The sequence below is a fragment of the Calypte anna genome, chromosome 18 (assembly GCF_003957555.1).
Source record: "Calypte anna isolate BGI_N300 chromosome 18, bCalAnn1_v1.p, whole genome shotgun sequence".
NCBI lineage: Eukaryota > Metazoa > Chordata > Aves > Apodiformes > Trochilidae > Calypte > Calypte anna.
The window spans coordinates 8,824,771-8,841,984 of record NC_044263.1 but is presented as its reverse complement, the minus strand read 5'-3'; the positions used below and the strand labels follow the sequence as shown (position 1 = coordinate 8,841,984).

The 17,214-nt window shown below is 41.6% G+C and overlaps 1 protein-coding gene across 5 annotated transcripts in view; it reads left to right on the top strand.

Annotated features, from left to right (window-relative positions):
- The first annotated feature begins 4,586 nt into the window (after positions 1 to 4,586).
- B3GNTL1 (UDP-GlcNAc:betaGal beta-1,3-N-acetylglucosaminyltransferase like 1) overlaps positions 4,587 to 17,214 on the top strand; it is a 100,379-nt gene continuing 87,751 nt past the window's right edge. For 4 of the 5 annotated variants that reach the window (XM_030461675.1, XM_030461674.1, XM_030461673.1 and 1 more), the window contains exons 1-4: positions 4,587 to 4,813; positions 7,527 to 7,643; positions 7,768 to 7,867; positions 11,945 to 12,009. In XM_030461675.1, the coding sequence (XP_030317535.1) occupies positions 4,715 to 4,813; positions 7,527 to 7,643; positions 7,768 to 7,867; positions 11,945 to 12,009 (381 nt within the window). In that variant the 5' untranslated portion in view covers positions 4,587 to 4,714. The remainder of the gene's footprint in view (positions 4,814 to 7,526; positions 7,644 to 7,767; positions 7,868 to 11,944; positions 12,010 to 17,214) is intronic. The other variant, XM_030461676.1, reaches the window with a different exon arrangement.

The window sequence follows — 17,214 nt, the reverse complement described above, 5'->3', positions numbered from 1 at the left end:
CTCTCAGGGCAGAGCCCCAGGCTTCAGGGATGTTGGGCTCTGTCCTTTACAGGAGATTCTGCTCTCATCTTTGGCAGGCTGCTGGCCTCCTCCTTTGTATTGACTCAGTGTGCTTGGTTAGCAGATGGGTATTTTGGTTTATTTTATTTTTTTAGGCCTGAAAAACAAGCAGGCTAGGGTGCTAAGGCTAATTTTGGTTTTGTTTGTTGGTTTGTGGGATTTTTTTGGTTTTGTTTTTGTTTTTTGTTTGTTTGTTTGTTTGTTTTTAATGGTCCATCAGAGCTTCTCACATCTGGCATAAAATGTGGTCCAAGTGCTGAATCAACTAAGATAAGGAGATCATTTTTAGCTAAGGGAAAAGATTTGTATTGCTATTGACAGAGGACTCAAACTGAGGAACTGTTCCTTGGGAGCTGAAGATGTTCACCTGCGGAGGGAGAAAGAATCAAGAAGCTTCTGTGAAAAAGGGAAAAGCTAAGCTCGAGGCTCAGGCCTAACTGCCCTGAAATGAGGGAGGTGATGGGTTTCAGGTTCTTTTTTTTTTGCCAGCAGAGAAATGTCTGCCTGACAAGTTTGAGGGGGCTTTGAAGCCACAGCAAGATCCAGCTTAGCTATGAAGGTGTTATTCCTAAATGGAAAGACAGCAAGGACTGCAATAAACTTTCTAGGGATGTTCTGAAGCCTCCGTTTTGGAGGAAGGTCTGTGAGGACAGGCTGGAAGGTTTCTGTCAGGAATGACAAAGCTGATTCTGTCTCAGGACAGCAGAGCTGATGGATGAGCTCCTGAAGTCCCCTTCTGCCCTGTAGTGCTGCAATAAGAAACAGAGCATCCCTCCTACCCCTCTACAGGGGTGCTTTATGAAAATCACTGAACATTTCTGGAAGCTCAAAGCATTCTTTGAACAGAAGTGGTTTCAAAACAAGCTCTAAGCTGAATATTTTACCTACATTGCTGAATGATCTTCTCACCATGGTGTGCTCTGGAAATGCTTTAGTAGTGCAGCTTGTAAATTCAGTGACAAATGTGATGGAATCAAACTCTGTACTCACTGTCTTTCCACTACAGATACAGCTGAATTCAGCTGCCCACATGCCCCACAACACCAACAGTTTGTTTGTAAGGGTATTCCTTTACCCTCTCAGTTATCAAGTTTGACCTTTTCAGAAAGAACCTAAGCCCAGGACTAGCTGGCCTAATATCTATCCTCTATCCAGCTCCTTTTTCTCTCTTTTTAAGCTCCCAGTGACACTGGTCAGCACTGTCCTCACAGGTTATGGGTCAGAGCTGTCTGTGCTGTAACTGGTCTGCATCATTTCTTCAATGACCAAGCTGAATATAAAGAAATTAAGATTACATACCTCAAGATGAGGAAAATTTCTAGTTGATAGTTAGGGCCTCCAGAACTTGCATTTTTTAGGTTTGCAGTAATGATCCTCAAGAGATTGTTTGATCAGGAAAAAAAGCTAAAAACTAGCATGGCAATAAGTAGCTTTGATTCTTCAATAAATTTAACTTTCACAGCTGCTTTGTGCCCTTGTCCCCACCACTCTGAAAGTTATTTAAGCTCTTTTTGCTTGCTTCCCAATGGGTTTGTCAGGATAGCATGAGGAGACCTCTTCCCATGCTGACCCCCATGAAAGAGGAACAGGCCTGAAACAATCAGCAGGATTCTGAAAGCTATTTGGTTGCCCAGAACCAGAGAAACACCTCTTAGATTTCCAAAAGCCAGTGGGTAATGCCTCTCACAGTGGAAGTTAAATCCCACTGACCAGTTTTTGCACACTTGGGGCCTTTAAGTCTGCCCAAAATCCCCCCAAATGAAAATACCACTTAAAATAGGTATTTGAATTTAATTACCCTCGGTGGTCAGCTACAGAATGTAACTTGGAAAGCACTTCTGGTGGTTCTGATTGGTTCTCTCTTTTCCCTGGGGAAGGATGCATGGGGTTTGCTCTGTGTTTTGCAGCTTTGCATAATGAGGGACTGGCCCCTGAGTAGGACTTTTGTTGGGCTGAGTAAAGCAATACTCTGCTACACTTTCCTAGATAAAGCAAGGCATGCAGCAACACAGAGGTGCTTCCAGCCCTCGTCGCCAGAAAAAGAAATGATCATACTTAGCAGTGCTGTCCACAGAGATTAAACACAGGCTGGATGGAGAGAAGCTGTGCAGATAATTTGAAATAGAATCCAAGGGTGAATTACTGCTTGGCTGCCTTCCTTGCCTCCTCGGTCCTCAGATTTGTGTGCCAACAAACATTTTAAGGTAACTCTTCTCTGTTTGCTCCTTGACTTCTCTGGCTGTTTAACAGGCTCCTCAGATAAACAAGGGATAATCTTAGGATTTTGCTCCACAGAGATTGCTTCGTGCAAACTTTAATGCTGAATAGGTTGTTGTACAGGCTCTGGTCTTGCAGTCCAGTTGTGAATACTTTCAAAGGGATAAATGGTCACACAGTCAGAGTTCCAGGGCTCTGTCACCCTTACAGTAAAAAAATTTTTTTGAATATTCAACTTGAACCTCCTGTGCTCCAATTTACACCCATTACCCCTTGTCCAATCACTGGTCACCACTGAGAAGAGCCTAACTCCATCTCCCTGACACTCACCCCTTACATATTTGAAAACATTGATGAGGTCACCCCTCAGTCTCCTTTTCTCCAAACTAAAGAGACCCAGCTCCCTCAGCCTTTCCTCATAAGGGAGATGTTCCACTCCCTTCATCATCTTAGTAGCTCTGCGCTGGACTCTTTCGAGCACTTCCCTGTCCTTCTTGAACTGAGGGGCCCAGAACTGGACACAATACTCCAGGTGCGGCCTCACCAATGCAGAATAGAGGGGGAGGAGAACCTCTCTTGACCTACTAACCACACCCTTTCTAATGCACCCCAGGATGCCATTGGCCTTCTTGGCCACAAGGGCACATTGCTGGCTCATGGTCATCCTCTTGTCTACCAGGACCCCCAGGTCTCTTTCACCGACACTGCTCCCCAGCAGGTCAGCCCCCAACCTATACTGGGACATCGGGTTGTTCTTCCCCAAATGCAAAACTCTACACTTCCCCTTGTTGAATTTCATCATGTTTCTCCCTGCCCAACTCTCCAGCCCGTCTAAGTCTCTCTGAATGGCAGCACAGCCCTCTGGTGTGTCAGCCACTCCTCCCAGCTTAGTGTCATCAGCAAACTTGCTGAGGGTACATTCTATACCCTCATCCAAGTCGTTGATGAAGATATTGAACAACACCGGTCCCAGTACCGACCCCTGAGGGACTCCACTAGTCACACACCTCCAACCAGATTCTGCCCCATTGACTACAACTCTCTGACTCCTTCCTTTCAACCAGTTCCTGATCCACCTCACTACCTGATCACCAAACCCATATTTGATCAACTTATCTACAAGGATGCTGTGAGAGACGGTGTCAAATGCTTTACTGAAATCAAGATAAACCACATCTACCGCTCTTCCATCATCTATCCACCTAGTAATTTCCTCATAGAAGGCTATGAGGTTAGTCAAACATGATTTACCCTTGATAAAACCATGCTGACTGCTCTTGATGACTCCCATGTCCTTGATATGCCTGGAGATAGTGACAAGAACAAGTTGTTTCATCACCTTTCCAGGGATGGAGGTGAGGCTGACCGGTCTATAGTTACCCGGGTCCTCCTTCTTGCCCTTCTTGTAGACTGGAGTGACATTTGCTATTCTCCAGTCCTCAGGCACCTCTCCTGTTACCCATGACTTACTGAAGATGATGGAGAGTGGCCTAGCAATGACCTCCGCCAGCTCCCTCAGCACCCTTGGATGCATTCCATCTGGACCCATCGACTTATGGATGTCCAGATTGCTCAGCTGATCCCTAACCCAATCCTCATCTACTATGTCTAACTCCTCATCTATCTCGACTACTTCTGGGGCTAAATGAATCTGGGGCTCATGCGGAAACCCCGCAGGAGTAAAGACAGAGGCAAATTCTGTGATTCTGTGAATAACAATACCATCACCACCGCTAACTACTCACTCGTTTGTAAAGGTTATTAAGAAATAAAAAAGGCACCAGGAGCCCTGGCTTGACCCACAAAAAGTGCTGACTGGAGAGATGCAAGCAACAACTTGTTCATTCAGTAACAGGTGGGAAACTGCAGGCACCCTGACCGACCAAACACACAGAGGCCGCCAGGCCCTGAGCCAGCCCGGGGGGCACGGACAGACGGACGGACGGACGGACGGACAGACAGACGGACAGACGGACAGACAGACGGACGGACGGACGGACGGACAGACAGCCGGCACCCTCCCTGAGCACCCAGCGGGGTGTTCAGCTCCCCCAGGACCCCCGATGCTCCCGCGTCCCCTCAGCCTCTCGCTGCTCCCCGCCGCCCCAGACAGTCTCCCGGCAGCGGGGCGGCACTTCCGGCCTCTCCAGCCGCGCTTCTCTATCGTCGTTCCTCCCGCTGCGGGGCTGGGGGCGCGAGCAGCCTGAGGGGACGCGGCGGGAAGCGGGAGGGCGATGAGGGGGGGACGGGGTCAGGGATGAGGGGGGCAGCGCGGCCGCTGGGTCCCCAGGGACACCTCCTGAGGAGAAGCAGCGACGGGAAACCACGGGAGCACCTCCCCCGCCGCCTCGGCCCTACCCCTGAGGCAGCAGCCCGCAGCCTCGGCTCCCCCCGGGGCTCCAGGGGGTTGAGCGGCCCCCGCCCTCCCTGAGGGGCCATGGCGGCGGCGGGTAGAGGCGGGCAGAGGCGCTGGGCCCGTCCCCGCAGCCCTCAGCCCCCCCGGCAGCCCGCGGGGCCAGCCCGGGCCCTCCAGGTGGTACGTGTCAGGCCCCGGGCCGGGGGAGGGCACAGAGCCCCGGGAGGCAGCGGTGGCCTCGGTGCCAGCCCCGCGGGGGCTCCGCGGGTGCGGGGCGGAGGGAAGCAGCGGAGTGTCGGGGGGGGGGATTTCGGGTTTGGGGTTGGGTGGCTCGGCCTCAGAGCGTGGCAGGCAGGGCGTGCGGGGTTCCGTGTTTGGAAAGATCATTTTAAAGTTTTCTTCCAGGGTTTGGTTACTCCCTGTAGCAATATTTGGGTTTTGTCCTTTCAATGAATTTTTCTTTCGCTGATGTAGAGGCACACGATTCCATGTGGTTTGGCAGCGGGTTAGAGGTAGTGAGCTAAACGTCTGAAAAGCAAAAAACACACAAATAAAAGTGATGAACAACTTCATAGTCCCGGGTCCTAAAGCCAAGTCAAAGTTTGTGGCCTGAAAATCTTTATGTGCTTATTTAGAGTATCTCGTATATATAATTTGACAAAACTACAAAACTGGTGTTTTTCTGGCAACAGACACTACTTTCTAAATGCTTTGTAACAGTAACTAATTTTAAAACTTGATTTTCAAATTACATCTTCTGATTTCTATAAAATCTTCAGCAGAGTTAAATTTATTTTAAAATTTTATTTTCCATGTTATGATCTGGAGTCAGGTAGGAGTCAGCTTCACCTGAAATGTCTGGAGACTGAACTGAATATTGTTGTGGAGTTGTTTATCATACGTGTTCTCAGAGCAGTATGATGGTGGTAATGCTAGAAATGAGGTGGGGTTTGGTTTTTTGTTTTTTGTTTTATGCAAAACATTCTGCTACACAGTTTGTCACTTTTTTTTTTTCTTTTTTTTTTTTTTTTTTAAATTTCACATTTGTCCACATCAATCTTCTGATTGAGTTAATGGTCTTTTTGGTGTTTTTTTGATTGAGTAATGCACTGTTACAAGAAAAGGCACTGAAGTACCTGTAACTGTTTCACATTCTGTCATTTTTGCCATGCATCAAAGTTCACTTTACAGGGAAGCCATGAATCATTATCTGTTACTAAAAAATACCTAAAACTGCTTCAGGTATTACTTTGGAATGTGTAAAGTTCAGGGAAACCCAGGTAGTGTCACAGTGCTCAAATCCAGATCTGATTCAGTTCTGTATTCTAACTGCTGTGCTTGGCTTGCAGGCCATGGAAATGCTCCTCTGTTGGATTCCACTCCCAATCAGCCTCAGCTAGTGAAAGGGGAATCACTTGTCACTCCATGATCTTGGAATGACAAAAAATACACGAGTAGCTTGCAATTTATATCCCTGTGGTGACTCAAAATTACTTTGAAAGAGCCTTGTGTGTGTGTGTGTGGTTCACTCTTATGGCAACAGTCTTCAAATATTTGGAAGGCTGCTGCAAAAAGAGCTGGAATAGTAACAGATGCTGGCACTGGGAAGTAGTAGCTGGCAGAAACTGCCACAGAAGGACTCCAGACATTGGGAAAATTATTCCAGGTCTCCCTTGTGTCTGCTTTTAGAGATTGCCTTAGCAAGGCTGCTGGTTCTGTCCCTGGAGAGATGATGGTTTGTCAGCAATGATTTGCTGTACTTGATCTTGTTTTGGGGTAGAAGAAATAGCCAGAGGCTCCTGAGGTTACTGCCAGCTGGGGTGTTTTACTGTGAATCTGCACCTGTAAGGGAAATAGTGCCCTGGTTCATGTTTTTCCCTCCTTAAGTGCAGCAAGAGGACTGAAGGATTCTGACTCAGTGCCCTGATGGCAAAGCACCCAGGTCAGGACACGTGTCATCTGGGACTGTTCTAGCCAGGCCACAAATGTAGACATGAACTGGGGAGAAAGTTTAGCTCTGCAGTGTCTTTAATTTCTTTTTGGCTTGTTAAAAAAACAAAATTAAATGCAGAAAATGAACAAACTGATTAAGAAGGGTAGAAGCTAAGAAGCCTTAGTATACAACATTAGCACAGATATTTTAATCATATTGCTGTAACAGTGATTTGTATGGATTTTGTTAATTGTGACACAGAAGTGTCAAGGAATTCAGCTCTGTACCTTATTTTGGCAAGTGTCTAGCTCAGCATTGCTGTGATAGCAACACTCTTCCATTTTCATCAACTGCATCTGGCTACTAATGTATATTCATTTGCATGTATTTCACAACATACATGTACTCACGTGTACCTAAATCTTGAACAATTCAATGTTGGTATTCCTCTTGTATTTTCCTTCTTAAGATTCTCACATGCTCACAACAGGAATCGTTCCTCTGCTTCTTCAAGCTATGCATTTATGGTTACACCACATGATAAGGAGTTTAAGTTCTGTTTCTAGGAACTTCTTAAAATGTCCCATGAGATTTGACGTGCTGCCTATGCTGTCTGCTTGAGGTTCCCCCTTTATGTACACTCTTAACTCCACTTATAGATGTTCTGTTAGCATTGTTGGCTCAGTAGTCTGCCTTGTTTCCTTGGAGATCTACCAAAAGCCATCTTACAGAACTCAAAAAAATGAAAACAAAAATTTGGTAGAGAAGAAAGCCAATCATGTATTTGTAATGAAAATAAAGGAACCTGGCTTACATTTCTATTTTTAAAGTGCATTTTTTGTCAAAGTTAGTTTCAGAAGGATCTAGCACTTCCCCTTAGTAATGAGTCTCTCATTGTAAGTAAACAAATAGTGCTTACTGACATACATTTGGTGGTTTTGTTTTGTTTTGTTTTTGTAGTCTGTCATTCTGACTGTTCACAACAGTGAATGCTGGTTAGATGAATGCTTGAAGTCAGTTTGGGAACAAGATTTTAAAGGAACCATGGAACTGTCAGTTTTTAATGATGCCAGTAAGGTATGTTTTATGTTTCAGACCTTATTTTAAATACTGTCCAAGTGAATACTGTCTCTGATGAGAGTTTTTGTTTTAGACTGTGGTTTACTGCACAACAGCTACATCTATGTCATCATTTTTCTAGGACAGTTCAGCTGAAATAATAGAAAAATGGAAGATGAAGCTGGAAGGTGCTGGTGTTCCAGTGGTTCTTGGCAGTAATGAATCCTCTCAGCCTCGAGGTGGTATGTAGCTTACTAGTGAGTTATTTCAGAGTCAGGTTGTCATCACAAGCATCTTCTGTTTTTCAGGTTGAAAAGTGACTTTGTAGCCACTTTTATTGCAATGGAAAACCAAACCAAAACAAAGGAGGTTGTTTTCCAGAGCTCACTGTTCAAAAACCCATTCCAGTTTAGGATTTGGCCCTGTTGATTTTGGCTCTGTAGAATTTGTTTAAGCATTCAGGAAAGTACATGTGGCTTGCCACTTGTGCTCAGCTGCAAAAGAATTCTGTTTAACTGTAGTATACACAACATTGTTAATGCTTACAGCTTTGCCATTACTTTCTGGTATCATATTTATCTTCAGGAAATGGGTTTTAAGAAAAAAGAAATCCTGAATTTCTTACGTAAGGATTGAAAAAGTAAATGCAGATCTTTCAATGTTGTGGAGAAGACCCTAAAATAGAACAAAATACATTTGTTTAGATAGCTCTGATGATCAGATGAAAACACAGGTTTCAAGAAACTTCAGTTCTGAGCTAAAAACTCTCATTAAATTCCCAAGTACTTACCTAAAGGGTAAAACAAGATGTTTGGTGATCTAGCAGATGGGTGCATGGTGTGATTGATCTGCATTCCTGTATGAGTTACATTTACCCACTGGAGGAGATAACAAACACATCTCCTTAACAGTTCTGTTTGCTTATGGGTTTTCAGCAAGGAGGTTGCTAAAATGTAAAACAGATACAGAAGTATATTGTGCTCTGAAGAAGCCGATGCTGGAGGAAGTTTGCAGATCACCTCTGTTGGGAAGGAGAGCACAACAGAACAAAGCAAGCAGAGCACTCTGCTAACATTTGTTTGGGAACTCTGTAGCTGATGTTTCTGTTTTCTGAATTTTGTAACAAGTAACGAGTAAGAATGGACACAAACTGGAAACACTAACACAAAATACTGGTCAGTTTCTGTTTATGAATTATCCTGTTTGTGAGTAAAGAATCCTGAGCGTATTATGGTCTTCTCAAAATGGTCTGATGATGAAAAAGCTCAGATCTCTTTCAGAAGGCTTAATTTTCATCCCCTTGATGAAATGCACAAATAAATAGGAGTTTGTGCACGGAATTTGCCTGCAACTTGGTACAGGCTCTGGCTTTGTTTCCTGTAATTTCTTCTGACTCTAGACTACTTGCAAGCTGTTTTGTAAACAGCTGTCAGACCCAGCAATGCTGAGGTAACACAGTAGAACTGGTGCTATAAATATTTTTAGAATTAATATGTCTAGCATGAACTGTTGTTTTGACAGTGCAACGTGTGGTACTGGCATTATTGAGCTGGTGATGACAAAAGACAGGCAAGGTTTGTAAAGGGAATGTTTCTCTTTTGGGCAACTGATAAAACTGGAGTTGAGCAATGTCAATAATTGCTTGTATTCCTGGAAAATTATCTGTCCTCCTTTTCACCTCCTCAACTCTTGGGAGATCAGTCTTCTTTCAGGTCTTACTTATCTGAGTAGCTGATGATCTAGAAACAAAGTATGGTGTGATTTCTCAGGAAGAAAAAGTCAAAGAATAATAACAGAAGTTGTTAATTATGATGCTCAGGAAAACTGGTTAGTAAGGTTTTTGTCAATACCATCTTGGTCTGTCATGTATTGTTTACTTTTATAGTAAACAGTATTTAAACAATGTATAAAGTCTTACTTCTAATAGAGTATAGTATTAATCACATGTGTAAACTGGTTTTGAGTTTGCAACAGGTGAAATGTTTTGACAATATTTTATATAAAATTCTGGAGTTGGTTCACCTTTGCACTTTAGGAACTGAAACTAAAACTAAGTTTGAGTTGTGAACAACAAGGAGCTTTTTGTGCCATTAGAGATGTGTCAGATTAAATTTTTTTTAACATGCATTTGTCAGTGTTGTGATAGCTGAAACCTGAACAAATCTTTAAGAAACTGAGGGGGTGGGGGGATGCGAGGGGTAGAGGAGAGATGCAGCTGTGAGCATTGTTTTAAATCATAGTATGAAATGCCTGGTTCTTTTTAAAAAGAAAACTGATCTTATTCATGTGGAAGTCACTCTCAGGTCACCACTAAAATGAGGACTTTTTTTTTTTTTTTGTGGTTGTTACATTTTAGGAGCAGGTTACTTGAAATCCATAGTATTTGTTTGCTTTCAGTGATTTACTTTTATTATGTTAAGGACTAGTTACAACTGTAAGGAGTCTTTCCTTTAAAAGAAGATGCTTTAGTACAGAAACAATGTACTAGTCAGGCTTCACATCTTCAACTATTTACACAAGATTAGGATTTATTTCTGATTCTTTTCTAACATGTCAAAGAAAGGGGGGGGACCTAGAAAAAAAGAAAGGGTCACTTGCCTAAAAAAAGGAAACCTTTTTCTTTCCAAGAGTGAGGAATGTTAATATCTCACTGAGGCTTAAGTTTTTATGGCTGTAACCATGGTAACAGGCTCTTTTCACCAAGTAAGAAGGCCTTACAAAACTCAGAGACCTGGCACAAACATTTGATTTTGTTCAGTAGAGTAATATTAAAGAAATGTTTTTACTCATGCCAAACATAGGGTTCATTGTAGTGAAACAACTTTTGGTATCAGGTTTCTTCTACAGGGAGTCACATCTCTCCTGTTAATAATCTGAAATACATGCATTTTCTTCTCTCTCCTCTAAAACGTTGCTGGTGGATGAAGAGCTTGAGGATGGCTTCTGTCTTAACCTTAGAAAAAAGTATTTTCTAACTTTTTCTTAACAAATATTAAATATTGAACAAGATCTTAAGTATTTCAGAATGTTCATAGGATACTATAACTGTCATCTGGTAGTTGCCTCTAAATTTCCTTGCTTTTTTTATTACATAATTAATTGCTGGTACTTAATTATTTTCTATTGAAGACTGTTGAAATACTGGAGTATGCTAATTACAGTACTGAAATATAGTAACAGGCTGCTTTACAGCTGGTAGTGATGTATGAGAGTAATGATTTAATTATGTTGGGCAAATTTAGTTCTTTCCTGATCTTTTACCCTTTTAGTAGAGACCTTCACACAGTGTTAGGGCTTTGCTTGCTTGGCGTGTCTGGACCTGCTAACTTGCATCAGGAGTTTCCCCTCTGAAACTGCTCCTGCCAGGACTCAGTTCTTTTGTGGTAGTTACTGACTTTGCCAGCTGCTTTTTTTCTGCCAATAGGAAGGAAAATGGGAATATCTGTAGATGTGAGATTACATGTTCATATGGGTGTATAAAGTAATATGTAAACATGTAAGGTAACAGGTTCAAGAAATCTACGGTGAAGAAAAGTTAAGGGAAGGATTGAAATACCCAAAATACACAAGCAAAGAATAACACAGTTGTTAGGAAGAGCATTTATTAGTCATATTCTGCTGGTAGTTGACATATTGTTCCTTTGAGGCATTAAGAAATGCAATTAAATCTTTTTCTGTACTTGGACAACTTGGTAAAATAGCCAAGGAGCACCTGCATTAAAGCGAAGTGAACCTTTTAGTCTGGTTACATTTGTTTCCTGAGCAAACATAAACCTGTATCACATGGAAAGAGTAGAGAAAACAGAAGGAACTTTAGGGATAATATTATTCAAAATTATTCCTCTCCAATGTGTCTGGATTTTTGGTTTTCCCATTAAAGAATCAAAGCCCCCAGTACTGCATGTTTCCACACTGTTTGATTTGCATGTTGCTGGATTCACTGATTTAATTCCAGAATACTTTAAACAAACAAAAAGACCAAGTGGAATTAGTTTAGCTTTTTGAACGATATCACTTGATACAGTGTGGTCTTTTCTTACCTTCCAGATATATCTGTGTGAGGGGTTAGCAAAAGTAGTCTGATTCTGCTTGATGGTAGAATTCAAATGCACACAGCTGATAATCACTCAGAGAAGAAGACTGAAATAGCCATGCTATTTAAATATTTACTAATTACCTTGCCTTAAGTATGGAAAGATTGCATACTTTACCTGATAATATTTTTTGTATTTCCTTTCATCTATTCCTGGTGGCATTAAGATTTAAAAAAAGGGAAAGCTAAAAACTACCACATAATTTTATCTTTGTTTTCTCAACAGTTGGATTTGCTAAAAATCAAGCAGTAATTCAGAGCTCAGGAGCCTATCTCTGCTTTCTGGATTCAGTAAGTTGATGTGTTTTGTCTAGCTCAGTTTTGTTAATAAAATTCTTCTGTTTTTAATGTAGCTTCTGGTTTGCCCTGAAGAGAAGCTGTTTAAAGGTGTTAAACATGCTGTTTACTATTTATATCCATCCTGTTGTCAGGATTTTTCCTTCCTATATTATTCAGAATATTATATTGATGAGAAACTTAAGAGCCAATCTGCTGATTTTTTAATGTAAAATAGGAGATGTCTTGCCATCCATGTTGAGGTTTTTTTGCTCTCCTTTGGTGGGTATCTTCTGTGAACCCACCCAGCTCCCTAACCCACAGATCACTTGTCTGACTTTATCCAGCTTAATATGCACTGAAGGTGCATGGCTGCTCTGAGGAGTGGTGCCATGTGGCCAGGATCAGGCAAGAAGAGCAGGACCTTCAAGGCTCACTGATCTCATGTCATTTCACCTGCAGATTCTTTCCTCTGAACTGGAACTGAGTTGTGGTTTACTGTAGGACCAGGAGGAACTGGGGACTGGAAGTGTAGGTTTTCAGGTTGGATTCAACTTAGTGTTGTGACTGTGCTTACTAGAAAGAGTCCTGAGAGCAGAGATATAAACTCTCAAGCCATATAACCTAACAGATTTTAATTTGAGTGATCTTTTGGTTTGCAAACTCCATTTTTTGTGTCAACTAGACAGAAGGATTTTTTTCATCTGTTAGAAGTTTGCCAATTAATCAGTGTATTGTTGCAAGACATGGTTAAGGGCTGGTACATTTCTTCTGACCCAAGGCAATGCAGCAGAAATTTGCTGTCTTACCACTGAAGAAATTAAGCTTTGCAGGTGGCTTTCCTGGTCTTTATTATTCCTTTTATTAAGTTACTACTGTACTTAGCTAAACAGTGTACCTTTTTAAATGAGTTTATTTGAATTTATCCCAGTTTCACTTTGACAGTTTGTTGGCTTTGAGTTTTGTTTGTTTGTTCTACAGAGTGTATTTCATGTATATCTTTCTATGTAAGTTTATGGAGGGTGAGGCTTTGAAATTCAAACTGTGATTGTTGCTCTGTTATTTCTGTTTTCTGTCTAGCTGTGAAGGATAAGAATATGTCAGGGAAACAAATTACAACTATTAAGGAGTGTAACAGGTGATGATTTGAGATTTCTGCAAGATTTTCACTAGCGTAAGTTTATATTTAATATAATGAAGACCTACACAGAGGGATTTGATTGAGAATTTTATAATTTGTAGTATGGATAAGCTTGGAAAAAGCTGCCACGATTTTTTGTGTCACACATTTCTGTTCCTGCTAGTAAGGTAGGTGCTTCAAAATAGAAGGCTTGCTCAGCTATTAGAAACCTGAGCTTGATACAAAGAAAACACTAACTGTATTTTCTACTGCCTCTTCTTGTGACTACCTTTTTTTGCAGAAAACAATTGGAGGAAGTAAAATGAACGTGGACATTGCTGCAGTTCTCAAAATTGCTCAATATTTTGGCTGTAGTTGGTCAATGTTGTGTTATAATAGCTGAGACACAGATGTTGCCAGCTGTTTAACAGCTCTGCTTCTACACGCCACCTACCTTCTTCATTTCAGTCACCAATCCAGTCTCAGGCTCTCTAGGAAGGAATGTTGATATCAGCCTTTTGGAATGTGCTACAGTAATGCCAGGGAACTGACCTTGAGGAGTGCAGCCATCATTTCAGGTTTGCTATCTGGACACATGGAGAGAAGTGGGGCTGGGTCAGTACTTTGTATGAATTTCATATAGGTGGACTAATATTTTGCAGCTCCTTGTAAATTAATTCCACTTCATTGAGTAAAATTAATGTACAAGCATATTTGAGAGCATCTTTGGATGTACTGGCTCCAGAGAGACTCTTGCTTGCCATTCCAGCTGGAGTCAAGCTGCTTGCATTACGTCTCTCAACACAGATTTGTGAGGACAACAAATTGTGAAGAAATGTGGAAAGAAAGGTTCCAGAGCTCAGAACTGTCAGAATTTGATCAGCCCATTCTAGTATGAAGTGACAGCTGTTTGACTAATAGCTATGATGGAGTTTTTGCTGTGGCTGTTGTTACAGATTTCACCTCTAAGCTACTGAGGCATTTTTTCCCACCAGTAAAACAAGTAAAGATTGCAGATAGCTAACAAATTGTTCATATTTGACATTTGTAGTTTCAAAAAATCCTGGTCATAATGACAGTATAATTAACTAATTATGTAGATTTGACTGTTACTCTTCCAATTACCTGCAGTAGGATTTTATCTACTAGTTGCATTTTATTGTAACCCTGGTTTCTTGGTTCCCTGGAGTGGTTACCATCTCTGTTATCATCATTTACCCAATTGTGGCACAGCAGGACTCTTACATGAAAAAATTCCCCTTCCTGCTGTTTTCATTGACATGCACTTAAACATTCCAATACTTCTATAAAACTGGATTGCTTTTACAAGGATCATGCTTTCACTTCATCCTAATGTGTAGTGTCTCACTGTTTCAGGTTTAATCCATGTGTTACTGGAGGGTTCGGGCCTGTTAAAAAAGAAATATAAAAATGTGTCCTTTTTTTTGACCTGCAGTATTTCAAACCCAGTCACACTCACTGGAGTCCTTGGCACTCTTGGTCTGCTCTTCTAGAAGGCTCTGTTGGGAATATATCCCTATTTCTGAGATTCTTAACAAGTTCAAAGCTATGACTCGAAGCCATTTTGCCACAGTGACACTGCTTGCTGATAGCTGCAGATGTCAGAGGGAAACAGTTAAGTTTTAATTGCCAAAAGTGAGGCTGGGCCACCAGGATCAGCATTCCCATGTTTGAATTGGCAGCTGCTGACCTGGGCCTTTCCCTTTGTCAGATTTGCTTGTATGATCTGAGGATGTTAATTCTTAATTGCTGTGAAATTGCATGCTTTTCTTGAGTTTCAAGTTTAAAAACACTTCATTGAGGGGGTATTGGAAGAAGGTGGCTGGACCTTAGCTATCCAGACTTCCTACATATTTTAGGGACTCCAGCCTTGGAGCTAGCTCTGTGTGATAAACACAGCTGCTTGTTTTTACAGCCCATATCTTGCTGGGCTTGGAAAGGGGAATTTCTTGCTAGCTGCCATTATGCATTAATCTACAGGCACCAAAAATTTTTTAAAATATTCTTCCTTTCTTTCAAATTAACAGCTTTCTAACTTAGGAAATCAAGCAATGATCAGACTTCATGTAGTTGTTTCTTTGTTGTTGTTTTAACATACTCTTCCTTGCAAATTTGAACCTCTGATTTAAAAACTAAGATGTTACTCAAAGAGTAGGTAAGTGGATGTAGTGAACTCCATTATCAGAAGCCCCTTCTTCCCAGAAGAGTTGTGCATGTTTGTGAATCACTAATGAGCACCTAAAAATCAAACTGTGCATACTTGCACATAAAGGCACAATTCCTCTTATTTTTCTGTGAAGAAGTGCATTTATTTAAAAAAAGGATCAAATGCTTCTATCTGGAATATGAAACATTAATTTTCTATTTTGTAAATGAAGAAGAAAGCCTTCAGAATTTGGTTGCCATAACCTCTCCCTGCAGATACCTTCATCTGGTTGTCAGTTAAAGTGGGTGTTTGGAATTGAGTGAGGATTTTACTCTTGTCTGAGTTCACTGATTGTTGCTGGTGAGCACTATGCCAGTTACTGCTTCTCTTGCATGCACAGTTCCTCGTGTACTGTTTTTGGTGATGTAACTGAGAAAGATCCTACATGATCTCCAGTGACTACAGAAAAGCTGGATATGGAAAGGCACATGACTGCATTTGATGAACAAATGCATCAAGGTGGAAACTGCCTCTACAGCAAAAATTTTCTTATCAATTAATACCTGAATTAAAAGATTCTATATAAATAATTTTATATTGCTGGAAGGTGCTAGTCATTCAGACACATAAGAACACCAAGTTTTTCCTCCCACATAGACCTTTTTGTTGCCATGCCCAGAACTAGAAAGGTGCTCAATTAAGTCAGGTTCTTGAACTTTGAAGTGCTTTCTTTGTAATACCCTCCTTTCTCCATTTAATTCAGAAGCAGGAACAGGAAAGTATTTTTTTCTGATGATCCTGCAAGTCCTGACAGATCACGAGGATGCATTCAGCTCAGGTGCCATGTGTGGCCATTAGAGTGCATGTTTCAAATGCATTAATAGAGTGGGGCTTCTTCAGAAACCTGTCCCTGGAGAATTGCCTGGGACCAGTGTGTTTGCTGTGGTGGTGCTGTGGACAGGTCAGGTTTTGGAGGTCCCAGGCCTTTTACTTCCCTGGTTCAGGGAGTTGACATGAACAATGGTGAAGCTTTTTCTGTAGTCTGAGCAGGTGCAGGATAAATGAGTGACCATTTGATGGGTTGAAAGGCTTTGACTTGCTGAAAAACAGTATAGCATCTCCAAACATTCCTCCTGGTGTTGCTACAATTGGTTATTTTATGTGTAAGAGCTGCAGTGGAAGTAAGGTGCTCTTACTGTGAGGATGGAGTGTGTCAGCTTTCCTTTTTTGTTCTTTTTGGGCAGCCAAATACAAAGGAATTTACAAAAGCATGTGAAGCTGAGGCTGTAATGTGAGCTAAAGAAAGCACTTCAAAACTGAGCTCTAATCATGGTGTTGCTTTATGTGTACTTTTCCTTGGTTTTAAAAATTACATACCTATTGTACATTGAGTATATGTATATGTATATTTTATTTTACTTTATGGATTTCATGGCCTAAGACTTTGAAGGGAAAAATTGTCAAGTTATCACTGTGGAGCTGACTGCAGACTGCCTGGTTGAAGAGGCCAGTGAATGCTTGTCATTTGAGTTCACCCAAACTGGGTTAAGGAACACATACTGGAGCAGCAACAGTTTTGAGTAATATTCTTAAGCTCAGCCTGTTGACTTCGTTTCCTTTTTTTTCAACTAAACATGAGTAAAGTAAAACGATTAGCTCAGGATAAATCTTGTGTGGCTTTATGAAGAGCAGTGCCTCTGGTTGAAAGGAAGGCAACCAGCTGATAGTTGTCTTACTGGTTTTTATGATTTGACAGCATCTGTACCTGGTGTGGAACCTGACAGGAGCCAGGCAGCTTTCTGCCCAGGGGATGTATCTGACAGGAGCACAAGCAGGCAGAATGCTCCTCACACTGAAAGGTGATGGAGATCATGGTCCTCCACTGGCAGAAACACATCTGGACTTGTTTGGAAATCCCTGCTGGCTTTTCATG